We start from the raw sequence: 16,004 nt of genomic DNA on the forward strand, positions 1-16,004 counted from the left end.
TTAAAAACTAAGCATGTTAATCAAACAGTAAGGAATCAAACAGGGCATTCAATAAGCATATAAGTATTCTATCGTGCCGAGGACAATGATGCACCAATTAAGCATCGATCCTCCATGCAATTTTCAACTATTGTAATTTAATATTTATGACTTATAACGTTGGATTTTGTCTTTTATATAAACAGCATAAAGAGTTTTCTTATTCTTCTTAATTATATTCGCTTAATTCTTGCATACAAACTGATATTTTAAGCAAACTATAACCCTTGAACATTTAAGATATAAAAAATATTGTTAAAAACATTTAATTTAATAATATATTTGTTCATTGTGAAAATGTAAAAAATGAAAGCTATTCTTTTCACATCTTTTCTTGAGGATAATTTTTCAATCTTCTTGGACATTAAAAAGATTGTTCACACCTGGCTGGGCTCATTGGAAGAGATTAGGAAAAAAAGGGAAAGAAATAGAAAAAAAGATCTAGTAATGTATGGGGTGAACTAGAAATTGCTTTATCGATCTTTAGTTTAAGCTATCTATGAGGTATTTCAGAAAAATCTTAAATGTTAATTTTTCTGAATCACTTCCAATTAATTTTATGAAAATAAACCACATATAATTGAAAAATGCATGAGAAGCAAAAATACACAAAAAACAACATTAATAATTAGGCCTGAATTTTGACAATATTTGCATTTTCTTTCATTGTTGGACTCTTTTTCGATTTCAGGACATTTCTTAGAATTTTTTGAGATTTTGTGTGTGTGTTTGTGTGTGTTTTTAATATTTTATGACATTTCTTTTACATTTCATGGCCTCTTTTGTAAAATAGGGTAATTTTTTACACTTCATGCTTTTTTTATATTTTACCATTTTTTTAAAACATTTTTTCTACTTTCCGTTCTTGGTTTAACTTTTTTTCCCTCACATCAATGAAGATTGCGTCTTGATTTCCTTCAATATACTTATATTAACACAGTTTTTACAATTATACAATTATAAATAAATTTAAAAAATAAACATTACAGATTGAAATTCTTTTTTAATTATAGGGAAATATATTTGATTCCTTTATAACTTTTGTTCCAACTTGCAGCAGGAACACATTCAGTTTTTGTGCCCCCTGTCAATAAGATATAAAAGATGCTGAAAGCTTTAATTCCGTCTTCTGAGCCATTGAGCTTAGAATAAGGAATAAAAGCAAAGTAATTACAGAGTGACAATATTTGGAAGATAAATTGAAGTAACAGAAACAGACAAAAGCTAGGATTTTAGAATACGTGTAAAATATATAGCATTATTATTTTGAAATATATACCATTATTACTCGTTTATCCAAAGGTAATTTCCTAGAAAATATATTTTGATTATTATTGTTTTTTATTATTTATTTTATTAAAAGTTGAGCAGAATTAGGGAAACAGTTTCTGAGCTATAAAGTTTAAAAAAGAGTCGTAGTTTTAAATTTTGTTCTCAAAAATTGCAAAATTTGAAATAGTGTAAATATACGTATTACTTTGAATTGCTTTTATAAGTGTGCAAAAATATTTTGATTCCTTTAAACAGTTTTAGATATATGACGAAATGTGCAAACAGTTAAATTAACATTAAAAGAACCATATTATCGATCGCTCTTCTAATTTAAGAGCAATATTTTCCAGAGAGATTTCGGTTACCACCCATATTCTGAAAGTTGAAGATCCTAATTAGTTGGAAAAGAGTGTATGTTTATTTTAAAAAAAAGTATAACTTTGTGTTTGATTTTATAACTTAAAAAATCATATGTACTAATTATTTGGCATATTTAAAGTTACGTTTTCGAACCACGAAGATTTCATGTTCATTAAAATCCAATCCTTTGATTGAAAGTTATCTGGCTGTCACATTTTTATTTTGAGCCCTGTATACACTTACTGATGAAGTTTTCGTAAAGCGTAGGATAGTTTTGATTGTGTTTATAGTTTTTGATTGAATTTTGAATGATATTGACATAGTCGACAGTAAAAACATTTTTCATTCAATATGTCGTCATTTTGTTGAAAAATTTTTTTCTTTAAAACAAATTATTGAAATAAAATATGTGTAAAATATCGTATGGTATGAAAATAGCAGCTTGCAGCACACCTTGCTATATTTGGACCAATTGGATAAAAAACTAAAGTTATAGAACCTATAATTAACAAATATCGGCCGAGAGAAGTCTTACTTTACTCGTATTTAATAATTCTATGGTTATTATTATATAATAATTACAAAAGATTATAAATTCTATTATAAATAAATTTACGAAAAAATTTCTAAATTTATATTTATATCTTTGTTTGTTAAATTATCAATAAATTTGCTGAGACAACGAGTAATTTTTGTGATTACTGGTATCCCCTCTCAAACCATCTACCTGCATAGAAAAGCATAAACGTGATACAAAAAACGTACGCGAATGTTTCTTATACGAGTATAATTTCGTCATTTATTTTTCTAACTTTTTAATGCGGATCGGAACAAGAATAAGGAAATAAAAAGCATTTATCACTCTTAAAGATGTCTGAATCAATTCCTTTTCATTATCTTTATACAGTCCACGCTCATTAGTTCGACCATCCATTACTGCGACCTTTCCATTATAACGACTGTAACATAAAGTCCAGCTTGCTGTTCCTTTAACACAATGTTATTTTTACGCTCATTCCAGTCATTCCAATAAAGTGACAGAAATTTTGTTTGATTTATTTATTTTGATTCCCAGAAAATTACTTCAAAAAACAGGTGAAACCATTTTTGTGCTTTCAGAACTAAAATTTTTCCATTGACAACAAGTCAATGACAAAACTCACCGGAAAACTATTCAAACGACTATTTCTTTTGTTGTTGCTGATCAATTTACATGATACATCTTGAATTCTCTATGAATGAAGAGAAAGTGACAGGACCACCTATTCTAAAGGAGGTCTATGCTCAAAAGAATTGCGAAAAAATTGATTACTTACCCTTGCTGAGAATTTGAAGTCATTTAGAAATCAGAGTTTCCTCTATAATTTCAAAATTTCGTTTCAAAGAGTCCCATCAATCATATTTTTCTCGTTTGAAAATAGACTCACTGTTTCTGCGAAGTTTTGCAGGAGGTGATTTTATGTGAAGTTAACTCACCTCACGTGGTATTATTTGCTTTTCTCTCTTCTTCTTTATTTTTTTTTTTTTTCAATTTTGCTTGTTTTTCTGACACATATTACAGTCGAACCTCTACTTACCGAAGTTGCTAAATCCCGATAATAAGTTCGATATATGGAAAATTCGTTAAATAGAAAATCGCCTTTTAAAGGGCTTAAACAACACAAAATGGGTTTTAAATTCATGAACGCTAGACATAATTAAAAAAGCAATTGATACACCTTTATCTTGTAAACTAGTATCTGCTACCTATTTTATAAATCTTAGGCATAAAAGAAAACAAGAATAGAGCAAAACATTATCCAGTGTTACACTATTATGTTACATACATTTTCAACTAAAAACAGCTAAGTTTATGCATACAATTTTGACTATATTTATTTGCTGTATAAAATTATAACTGCAAAGTAATTTTTAATGGGGAAAGTGGAAGTTAAATAGGGAAAGTGGATGTGAAAGAAAAATTCGTTAAATAGAAAATTCACTTCGCTATTTGGAAGTTATTTTACGAAGAAATTTCCAAAATGTTCGCAAAAAAAATTCGCAAAATAGAGAAATTCGCAAAATGGTTCGTTAAATAGAAGTCCGACTGTATTTAGTGAAAATGGCTGCAACTAAGCAGTGTATAATGCAGTGTAGCATATAAAAAATTCTAAAGGAAGCTGACAGAAAAAAAAACACAAATTATTCAAGATCCCTAAAAGCTCTTTGTTTACAATAACTAAATATCGTAATGTAAGGATGAAAAAAAAAAGTGAATTACTTTCATGACATCGCTCTTGCAAAGCGAAAATTCAAAATCTAGAAAAGCATTGAATGACTGTCTAAACTTTATGCGCAATATTATAAGATGCCTTTTAAAAAAAATTAAATGTAATTTTAGCCTTTAATATACTAAATTAAATAATATTTTTATTTTATTGATATTAAAAACTGCATATTAGTCAATTTCATAATTTCATTTAGAGTATAGCATGTTTTTGCCAGAATAAGTCCAGTTTTTATGAAATATATGTAAATATTTTCATTAATTTTAATCAGTGACTGTATAGCAATCTCTCAATAGAACGTCTACTTTTTTTCGTACCATGGGAATCGTTATATCGAGTGTTGACTGTATTTAAAAAGGTGTGCATTATAATTTTAAAATAACCTGAACATTATATCTCCTCTGTTGGTCATGAACAACGTAACGCTTACTTAAAATACGGAAGTATACCGACATCTTTCTTTAAATTGGCTTATATGACATCTAGCATATCAGTAGACCCATTTATTCGAAATTTCAGCAAATCGATGTAAACATGATTCCTTTCTATGTGAAATACGATTGATCAAAAATTTTTTGCGTATTTATTTTTTAATAAAATTGAGCACATTTTTAGGTAATAAATCTGACGGTAGAAAACTCAGAAGAAACTCTGATAAAATTACCGTACTGCATGTAATGACATTTCTAGTAAAATATATATATAGTATATGAATGCAAAAAATCAAATATGAAAAATATATGGTATTTGAACCATTCATATGGTAATTTTTCCGTTCATTTAATGGCGATTTACCAGAAATTACGATTTAGAATTACAGTTCTTATTACCACACATTCAGTAAAAAATACAAAACTAAAAAGCAAATTTAAGCGAATAAATGGTTTTTATGACATCCTCAAAAATATGATAAAATTACCAAATTTTATCACATATCATAAGACAATATTTTATTCTTAATTTTACCAAAATCATTAACAAAGCACTTCTTTAAAAATTAGCATTTTTGTGCTTCCACCAAAGAAGAAAGAGCTAGAAACACGGTAAATTTTGCCATATTCTGGTAATTTTGACCATACTTTTTTTTCTCTGAGTGAAATGAGCGACATTCGTAAATTTAACTTTCTTTCCAAATGCAGGGAATACCACAAAAAATATTAGGATATTTACATTCGCCTTTTATTTACAATAAATATTACATTAAAACTAAATATATAGTTAACAGGGTTCATTTTAGGAAAAATTTGGGTTCATTAGCGGACATTTCATAAAATTTGTTGTTAAAACGGATCCTCCACAAAAATGTTTATCGTTTAAATGGACCTTTCACATACCTATGTTAATCTTCGAAATTACTGATTAAAACCTTTTTAAAACAGAGATTAGTCTTAACGGAAGTTTGGTCAGAATAACTGATTGATGCCGATTGCTAAGATAGATGATATTGATATTTTCAAATCTGCTGGTAATAGCCATACATTGCTCTAATTTTCTAATTGCTGTTACCATTTATGCTTAAAATGCTAATGCGAAATAGCTCGACTCATTTTACTTGCATTCTTAAAATTATGTTTCATTCAAAAACAAACCTAAAATCTCTGAGTCTCAGATGAAGTGTTCAAGAATATTAGTTTTTAAATCCATAAGCAATATATGTATATATCGTTTTTTACATTAAATAATTTTTCTTATCTTTCTATCTTACCTTTTCAATTTTAATTATTTATATATAATTTTATTGATTTATGTATATAACTTAAATCTAGTATAATAGCAATAAATATTTATGTTTGGAAGTATTGAATGAAGTTGACCTGAAAATAACCCGAGTCAACAAAAAAAAAAGTGGTGACTTAAAATAACTAAACATCAGTTCATTCTTTCCCTTTTTTTAAAAAAAAATTTTAATTAATAAAGTGCAGCAGTGCAGAAAGACTATAAAAAACACAATTTTCATTAAGAACTCCAATTTTCCCATTTAAAATTTTGATCCTTCAGGATTCATCAATTTGAGACGGAAAGATACACGTGGAAGGAGATTTTTTTTTTATCAATTCTAATGTTTCAAAGTTATAATGTATATCTTAGCTGTATTTTGTCTGTCCAAATATTTCTAATTAAAGTTGATTAAAGTCAGTATGTTAAACTAAATTTTTTCTCATATTTATATTATTTCTATTGTTCAATTAAATTTTTATAGCCATAAATTATCTGATATGATTTTTCGTAAAAAATATAATTTAATCCAAACAAACAAAAAAGTCATTTGACTCATTAAGTTTAAGAAAAAAGTGGCTACGAAGTTATTAAAATTTACCGACCACTGGCTACTAACTGAAAATTTAAATTTTTAGGTCTAGAATGAAGTAATGATTGAAAAGGGAAAGAGCGATTTATGTCCATTTTTCAATACAAAAAAAAGAAGATTTGACGACCCTTTGTTTTTTATTTCTGTTTTTTTTTTTACATAGAACAAATGTCATTTTTATTTTGTTCTTATACGAATTTTATCTAACTTTAAACGCACATGTATTTAAATTTGAAAGAATGGCAACAAGTCATCTTTTATGTATATTTCGTATTATTTTCAAAAGATCATATTAATATTTTTGTAAACGAAATTTGTTAATAACTTTTTTATTAATATTTAAGAGGAGTAAAAATTTTGCATTTACTCCTTTTTTTGTAATTGTTGAGTTATTTTAATATTACTCGGTAAAAAAATAATTCTAAAAATGCAAATACTGAAAATTGTATAAGGCTACACCTACAGTAATCTTAATTTACTGGAAATTTATCATTAAAATAATAATACCAAGCGAAAAACATCTGGTTGATATTTAATGTACTATTAATTCTAATTAATGTTATGAAATTATGAAAAATTCTAAATCCCTTAGAAAACCTTCAAATTTAAATGTGAATGAAAATGTTGCATTGAAAATCTGTTGCTTTAAATATGGGTCATAATAATAATGTTATAGTGTGATTATTAACGTATAAACAATAACTACACTAATAAAACTATGATATACTATCTCTCCGAATTTAATGTTGAACAATCCAAACAGTATATGAAATAACACTTTTTTTTAAAGTTAGCACCAAATCGAGCTTTTATATACAATTTAAATTTAAAACTCTTATAATGAGAAAAATTTACACAAAGTTCATGCACTCTTAAACCATACCTTAAATATTTGCTTTCGAAAACACCAATGTTTGCGCGCTTTGGATACAATATCTAGATTGTTTACATTTAATTACTAGTTGGTGGTTTCCTTCAATACTTCTATACATTAATTGAAAGAAAAGTTCGCTGTGAAGGTTTAGAGTTTAATATCACTAAACTTTTTAATTGAAATAACATATTTATATTCAAACTTTTAGGTCTCTGTAAACTATAGGAAATAATTTTGCAATGTATAACTTTTGACCGCTTAATTTATTTATATTGTCTTCTAAAAATAAACTTACCGACTCTTATGAGTATCTTATCGTACTGTAAATATAAATATTTGAGTTACTGAATACCGAAAACGGTGGCAACTACTTTACACCGAATAGTGTAAAGAAATTTCTTAGTGCTACGCCACACCGAAGAAAAAAAAATTATCATAACTAAAAGAATAGGATAACATTTACCGTGTTTCTGGCTCTATAGAAACACCAAAATGCAAAATAATTCTTAGCGAAGCGCTTTGGTAATGATTTTGGCAAAATTAATAATAAAGTATAGTTTTCTAATATGTATGTGATAAAATTTGGTAAATGTGGTAATATTTGGTAATTTTATCATGATGCCTTAAAGTGTGGCGGAAAAATCATTTATTCGGTTAAATTTAATTTTCAGTTTTGTATTTTTTACTAAATATATGGATTAAGAACTATAATTTAAAAAAAAAAAGAGAATTTCTTACAAACCGTTAGCATATGAGCGGAAAAATTTGCAAATAAATGGTTTAAATACCGTATATTTTGACTTTATTAACCAGAATCATGGTTTTTTTTTTTTACCACAAATGTCATTACCATGCAGCGCAGTAATTTTGCCAGAATTTTTTTCTCCGTGCAGGATCTGTCCTTTGTACTAGACCACTTAGATGTAATCTAGTTGCCCGAATTTTTTTTTATTTCTTATGTCAAGATGCACTAAAGTTTTCTACAGTATATAAGTTATATATTTACCATGATCATGTGAAAAAACAAAGAATCCCTTGCTACACACTTCCTTGGCTAACTGTTCGTAAGGTCCAGTATGTTCTGCATAGCCATGGCTTATTAAAAGTAGCGCTCTGTAAAAAAAAAAGTAAATCACAAAAAAATTTAAATATGCACAAGTTTAAAAAAATAAATAATAGGGAAAAAATATTTTTTGCTAATTATTTACATGTAAATTTAATATATATACAGCGGCCTAGGCCAATAGGCCCATACGCCAAATACAATGAATCATTTAAAAGGTCAACAGACCCTTATATAAATAAAATACAAAAATTATATGTATATATACAATACAAAACTTATTAACCCTCATATAAATAGAATACAAAAATTATATATATATATAATACAAAAATTGTGAACCCTGAGACAACCAGTAAAAACTGAGTGAGCTGTGAGCCAGAGCTGGTGGAACCCTTAATACAAGACAAAAAATCTAACAATTCACCAAAAACCGCCGTAAATACAGCTCATAAAACCGCCAAAAGGTGAAAGGATAAAATGACATAAATGAATATAGTGCTAAAATTGAAAAGTTAAAACTAAGACAAAATCACAGATGTATACACTTGCCAATAGGGCATTGAAAGGATCCAGCCAATCAAGCCAGCTTGAATCCTGCTGGTGGAACCAAAATAGTGAGGGTGAAGTAGTAACAGGTAGTTAAAATGAAGAACAACAAGTAAAGCAGAGTAAATTCAATTAAAGTACAAAAAAACAGAGGACAAAATACCAATAGATACTAAAAGGTAAGAGTTAAAAGGGGTGTATAACAATCTAAAAACCATGTATAAAATACAATCGCAATGTAAAATACCAAATGTATTAAAATCCAAAGGTTGTAAACAAACCTAAAGCATGTATAAAATGCAAAGTCAAGTTAAAAGTCAAATTAAAACACTAAAATGGCAATGTGGTCCAAAAAAAAGTTTTGGCAAGGTGGTTAGATTAAGCAGGTTAAAATTTTAGTTATTGTCAATTTTGTTTATTAATTCCATTTGTTCCTCAAGAGTAGTTTTAATGATAATCTTGATAATTTCTCTACAAACCTTGTCTGCAAAAATTTGTTGGTCTGTTTTTTGGAAGAAATAATTTTTTCGGAGTGTTCGGTACCGATCACAATAATATAAAAAATGCTCTATGGTTTGTCTTTGGTTACAGTTAGAGCAAGTATCTGATTTATTAAAAAATTTGTTTTGGTGTACTCCGAACACTCCGTGCCCCGTTAGAAATTGGTTATTTACATGTAAAATTAATCTTATCAATAAGTTTATTCGTAAACATTTTTTATAAATAGATAAATTAGATAGCAATAATTTTGATGAAGTCACTGTGCGCATTATGTTTGAAGTCAAATAAGCGGTCATTAAAATAAAAAATAAAATTAATAAATAAAGAAAAACTGTTTTGTAAAAATTATTCTTCGTTATCAATAATAGACTTTCGTTATCTATATTTGAAATATACATGAATTATATTTTTTGCAAGTTCATTATTGATAATGAAATCAAAAAAATAAGAATGACAAGCATTTCAAGTTTTGAGGTGAAACATATAATTATTGACACGCGTTGTTTACAACTGTTTCAATGGGCGTTTTAATATAGATTCTCGTAATCTTACTTTTTCTTTTCGTACATTTTTATTCATACTTATTTTTAAAAAAAGAATTTACTTTATTGGCGATAGGCACTATAGCAATTCAATATCCTTTTAGAGCAAAATGTCTTTCAATGCATTGAAGATTAATAAAAAATTAATTCAAACTGGGCGATAATTATTTACAAGAAATAAACAATCCATACATTATCTGAAGAAAAGACCTAAATAGAAAACTATGAATTGCTTGAAACACTTAATTCCTGATTAAATTGTTACAACATATTGAGCTTTAGCATGAATATAAAGGAGTACTATAAAATGTGAGAGCCTTTAGTAAGACATCCTGCTGAAACTTGTCAATTACAAAGACCAAAATTCAATAAATACATATTTATTGTGACAACATTAGGCTCAAAGTTTAGAAATTCAATAGAAGATCTGTCATTTGCAAAGACAAGAAGTAAGGCCAATGTTATAATTTATTCATCAAATCTTTATTATTTATTTAATTTCTTTTGATGTTTCTAGGTTGAGAATAAGCACTAATTGCAACCAATGCCAGATATAATCAGATCACTCTCATTACATTATATGATAAATCTAAAAGTGACTTACTATTTTAGAAAAAAGTTTAAGTCCACGTTATTTACAAATATGTGTAAGGTAATGGAGGGAATTTATTAGATTTTATCACCATAAAACTTATTATAAACTGATACCATAAACTGATTTTATTTGAAAAACAATAGTTCTTAAATTCTTTGAATCAGAATTGAAATTTGGCGATTTCGATTATCGATTATTTTATCGTTGCTTCGCTAAGATATATTAGATGAATTAAGAACGAGGAGTTTTTTTCTCCCAGGATGCGCCAGGGAAAAAATTCTGCGTCAAAAAGAAAGTCGATTCCTGAAAATGAAAACAAATGACAAGTCCATAAAGAACAGTTCCTATTCCATCGGAACTTTTGGAATAAAAAAAATTCTGAGGTATTACCTAGGGTACAGTTTACTAACGTAAAATGGCCACATTTGCTTGCATTTATATTACCATTATACACTAGTTTTCAATAGGCATAAACTATGAATTATACAGCTTAAACTTATTCTCAAATCTTTAAACGTTTTGCTATTATAAATATAAAATTTGTAACTATAAAATAATTTTTAAATTGTTACTTAGAACAGTAATATTAAAAATTATTGAGCAAAATCGGGTGATATACCCGCAATCAATGTATTAAACTTTAATGTACAGAAATCATAAAAATATCATTCTAAATAACTTTTGCATTAATGATCGGATTTTCACGAACTGAGTGCTTATAATAGCATCTCTTAAGGGAGAATTCAAATATTCTTATTAATTAATGCTGAATTAATTAAGTTACAGAATCGGACACAAAAACTTATTTTCTCTGCAGCAGACCTTTTACTCAACTGATTTGGATTTTTGATTATCAAAATATGGGAAGTAGCCGAACTGTGGAAAATATGGTACCTTAGAGCATGGTGCAAAAACTATTGTTCGGTTAAATTTACTTTTCAGTTTTATATTTTTTATTTAATGCGTGGTAATAGGAACTATAATTTTGAAAACCGCCGACCGGCCTGTGTAGGGGGCAGGGAACTGTCCTTACATCAGAAAGGTTCTGGGTTCGAATCCCGGTCAAAGCATGGATGTTTCTTTCTCTCTATCTGTGTTCTATGTCATTTCTCCTTTGTGTGTGAATGTGACCCGCCCTATAAACGGGTTGTGGTAGTATGACGTAGGCGACGCTGCTCCACCGCCGTGGCTTCGCCACAGGTGCCCACTGGGTAACGAAAAGAGAGTAAGCAGTTCTGGCACTTTCTGTGGCCAATGGACAATAGTTCCAAGTGCCCGCCATTAAAAATAAAAAAAAATTTGAAAACCAGAATTTCCGGTAAATCGTTACCACATGAGCGAAAAAATTACCAAATAAATTATTTATATGCCGTAAATTCTGGTTTTTATTAGCAGAATCATGTTTTTTTTTAATGTTGATTTTTTCATATCATTACCTTACAGCACAAGTAAATTTACCGAAGTTTTTTTCTTCTTGTTAAGGTTACTTAGTCAAGCTAATCAATGATACTTTTATTTTTCTTCATCATTCGAACTGTGTCTTTTTATTTCATTTTCCTTGATGAAAGAGCATTGAAGAGGTCAGAAATTCTCTTGTCTTTTGAGTTGGGTTCAAAATTACAAGGTTAAGGCCGGATGAGCAATTTCTTGAGGGTGAAAAAAAAGAAGTACGTAGTTTTCCATTATTTGAAGGACAATGCATAGGAATTTTTTCTTTTAATTTGCATAAGACCATGAATATCTAGTGTTGCGCTTTAACAAAATGAAATGATGAAAAAAAAGTGAAGAAAAAAAAAAGACCATTAGACCTTTGTCTAGAGAAAGAAAGCAAACCAGTATAATTAATTCTAAAGATATCCTTGAAAGAAGACTCTAAATTGTACGTAATTCTGAGACTCTCGGTCAATGGAAGAAGTTGCCATTGAACCACTTAAATTAAAACGAATTTATGTCAAGAAATATTAATTTTTGTTAGAGAAATTAAGTCAAGACATTAAATTTGTGGAATTCCACAAGGACTTTTAGATAGAGAAAAATTTATTTAAAAGTTCTTGGCCAACTTTCTTTTTCTTCGCTTTTGTTTCTTTTTCTAAAATTAAAAATTCAGTTTAGACATATTTCACGAAAAATATTTCAATTACAAATTGTGTATTCCGAGTCAACTACGAATAATTTTATAAAAATGGTTTGTAAGATGACTATGGTCTTGATGACACAAGATTTTAAATAGTTTGAGATTTTATATATTATAACTCTTAGTAGTATAATTGGTCTTTTAATTCCCCGCAAAAAAAAAAAAAAAAAAAGTGGAATTGATTAATTTCGAAATAACTCAGGGTGCCGGTATTTTTTATCTTAAAACCTATTTTTGCCGAAACATGTAACGGAACAAAAAATCTAATATACCATAATTTTCACTGTAATAATTACCGTAAAATCACTGAATCACTTTAATTTATTAAATATTACTGTTAAAATTACGGTTTAATATTTTACGGATGATGCACCCAACGTTCTGTTTCTTTTTACCGTAATTTGATCCAGAACTTTTTACAGTGCTATCAAAAATAAATATTTAGATAAATTTATTACTCAAACTATTCACCAATTACTTTGAATAAAATTTATAGAAAAATATTTTTATTTTATCATTTAATAAGAATATTTTTAACAAATTTTATTAAAAACATTACTGTAAATTACTGTTAATACTGTAAATTACTGCAAATAATTACAGTTTCCTTATTAAACATTTCTGTAATGTTTAATAAGGAAACTCCTAAATGGTAGGATTTTTATGATTATCATAATGATTTGGTTTACTATGTAAGAATGTTAGTATAAAATATAAGAACATTTAAGTGAACGATAACTTTAGTTGAAACTATTCGTATTAAAAATGAAAAATTTCTTAACTTCATTCATATTTCATTTTCAATCTTAGTAAATAAGAAATTTCAAAAGTGTTCAATACAATTACATAAGGCTGTTTAATGTATTGTAAAGAAATATATAATATTTAAAAATACAATAACAAATAGAACGTCTAAAAATATGGTAGCATTTTAATTTTAAGAGATCTCGTAACTTATCAAATGCTGTTGCAAAATAATTAATTATTAATATAATTGAAAGAGCGATTTGATGTGTTTCTTACTGAAAAACAAACTAAGGTAAACAACGTCGTTGTTTACCTCAGTTTGTATTTTAGCACAAAGGTCGCCCACTTGTGTATTTGTGTTTCTTACTGTTTTTGTTTAAATTTATACATAAAATTGCATATAGAATGTGCTTTTGAACAAAAGATACCGTACATGGCTAATTTTTGGAATCATTTTTAAATCATCGGAATATTTTTTTCGTTATTATTTAGTCAGATAAAATATATACCCAAGTTTGTTTTCACTTAGAATTATATCGATCTCAATTAAATTTCGAATTCGTATCAGAATTTCATCATTAAAATTTCAGAATCAAAATAATGCGTAAAAGGAACATAATCCAAGACTGAGGAAGAAACAAATAGTATCAGATTACTGTAACCTAGTTACAGTTTTATTTATTTATTTATTTTATTCTGATAAGGTAACTTTCTAATCATTTGCTACCAACACTACAGAATAATGTGATACGGCTAAACAACACTCGTAAAAATAAAAGAAATTATACTGAGTCTCTTTTTTATTCTTTTATAATAATTATACTGCAAGATATTATCCTTTCTGCAACGCATCAAAAAAGAAAAAGAATCATTTCCTCCAGTTGATTCAGATTTCCATACAATGACTACTGCATCGATTGCTGTGAAAATTCAATAGCTGATAACAGTTACTGCTGAAACCTTTTGGAAAAACACGGATTCGGAAATGTTTCTTCTTTACTATTCTTTTCTTATTTCTATTTATTTGTGTCTTCCTAAGTTTCATGTTTTTGCTGATTCAGAGAGTGCAAGAAAATTATTGGACCCGTAATTATGTATTCGCGCTTTCAGCTTAAGCACAGATAATTATTTTATTCCACATAGTTTTAGAATGCAATTTTAATCTCACTTTTTAATTTGTATCTTTCTAAGTTTCATGTTTTTGCTGATTCAGAGAGTGCAAGAAAATTATTGGACCCGTAATTATGTATTCGCGCTTTCAGCTTAAGCACAGATAATTATTTTATTCCACATAGTTTTAGAATGCAATTTTAATCTCACTTTTTAATTTGTATCTTTCTAAGTTTCATGTTTTTGCTGATTCAGAGAGTGCAAGAAAATTATTGGACCCGTAATTATGTATTCGCGCTTTCAGCTTAAGCACAGATAATTATTTTATTTCACATAGTTTTAGAATGCAATTTTAATCTCACTTTTTAATTTGTATCTTTCTAAGTTTCATGTTTTTGCTGATTCAGAGAGTGCAAGAAAATTATTGGACCCGTAATTATGTATTCGCGCTTTCAGCTTAAGCACAGATAATTATTTTATTCCACATGGTTTTAGAATGCAATTTTAATCTCACTTTTTTATAAAATTAAAATATATATATATGTGTATATATTGTTACATTAACGAATGCTTCCAAATTTTTTTATGAAAAGTATTCAGAAACAATATATTTTCCCAAAAGTGAAATATAAAACCTTACTTGAATGCAAATTTGACTCAAAAATTAAGTAAAACCAAATCAAAACTTTCGTAATAATTATGTTACTTCCAAACCAAAACTAATGGAAAAAGTAAATTTAAATAATCATAGTTGCGTACTTAAATAAACTATAAGCGTTTCCTTGTTATGTCTCATTATCAAAAGAAAACTTCATTGTAGTTACTTAGATGTTTAATATTCAGGGTGTTCCAGTATGACTACCCTTAATGTATAATACCTTTAGAATCCTTGACAAAAGTGAAGTCAGAAAAGTATTCGTATTAAGAGTCACAAATGTTATTTAAGCGAAAAAGAAACGTGAGAACCAGTTCAATATCAAAACCAGTTGAAATGCCATGTGAAACTTGGAGTCGTTTCTAATAACTGCCTTTAAACTCCTTTCTATTTTCTCTGACACTCAAACAGGCTTTAATGTTTTCATTACCACGTTCCTCTTAGTGATTCAATAGATTTCGATAGTAATTTAGTTTTTTATTACGTATTAATTTATTTTCATTTATTTATTTTGTTCTTTGCTTAAACATTAATATGTGACCGTTATCGTGTGTACTTAGTGAAAAAAAGTTTGGAAGAAGACTAAAAATATGCATTAAGGGCGGATATTACAGAACACACTGTACATGCAATCAAAAAATTTTAATGCTAGGAAGGAAAAATAAACTTTTAAAAAGTCGATATGCTCACTTTTTTTTAAAAAAAAAAGACTTTTTCGTCAAAAATTGGGCAAATCCGTTCAATAATATTTAAAATAAAAATAAACAATGAAAAAATTGCACCAACTCTCTTTAAAATAAAGCACTGATTGAGCCTGTTTTAGAAACTAAACCTCTTAGATTATTTGTATTTTCTAAAATTGATTAATCTAAAATTGATTTTCACTTATTTGTTTGCAGCACATTTTCAAGATCTCCATGTCAAACAAAAAAAAAATTTTTTTTTATTTCATACACATAATTTTTTATAAGTCCACGTGCGGTTGCAT

At 27.6% G+C, this 16,004-nt stretch overlaps 1 protein-coding gene across 1 annotated transcript in view; it reads right to left on the minus strand.

Moving 5' to 3' along the window:
• Nucleotides 1–16,004, minus strand: part of LOC107456643 (monoglyceride lipase) — a 54,054-nt gene that overhangs the window by 35,944 nt on the left and 2,106 nt on the right. Inside the window, exon 2 of the mRNA XM_016074552.4 lies at nt 8,127–8,233. Coding sequence (XP_015930038.1) covers nt 8,127–8,233 — 107 coding nt within the window. The remainder of the gene's footprint in view (nt 1–8,126; nt 8,234–16,004) is intronic.

This window comes from Parasteatoda tepidariorum, chromosome 11 (assembly GCF_982258835.1).
Source record: "Parasteatoda tepidariorum strain Cologne lab strain chromosome 11, Ptep-v5.0, whole genome shotgun sequence".
Taxonomy (NCBI): Eukaryota; Metazoa; Arthropoda; class Arachnida; order Araneae; family Theridiidae; genus Parasteatoda; species Parasteatoda tepidariorum.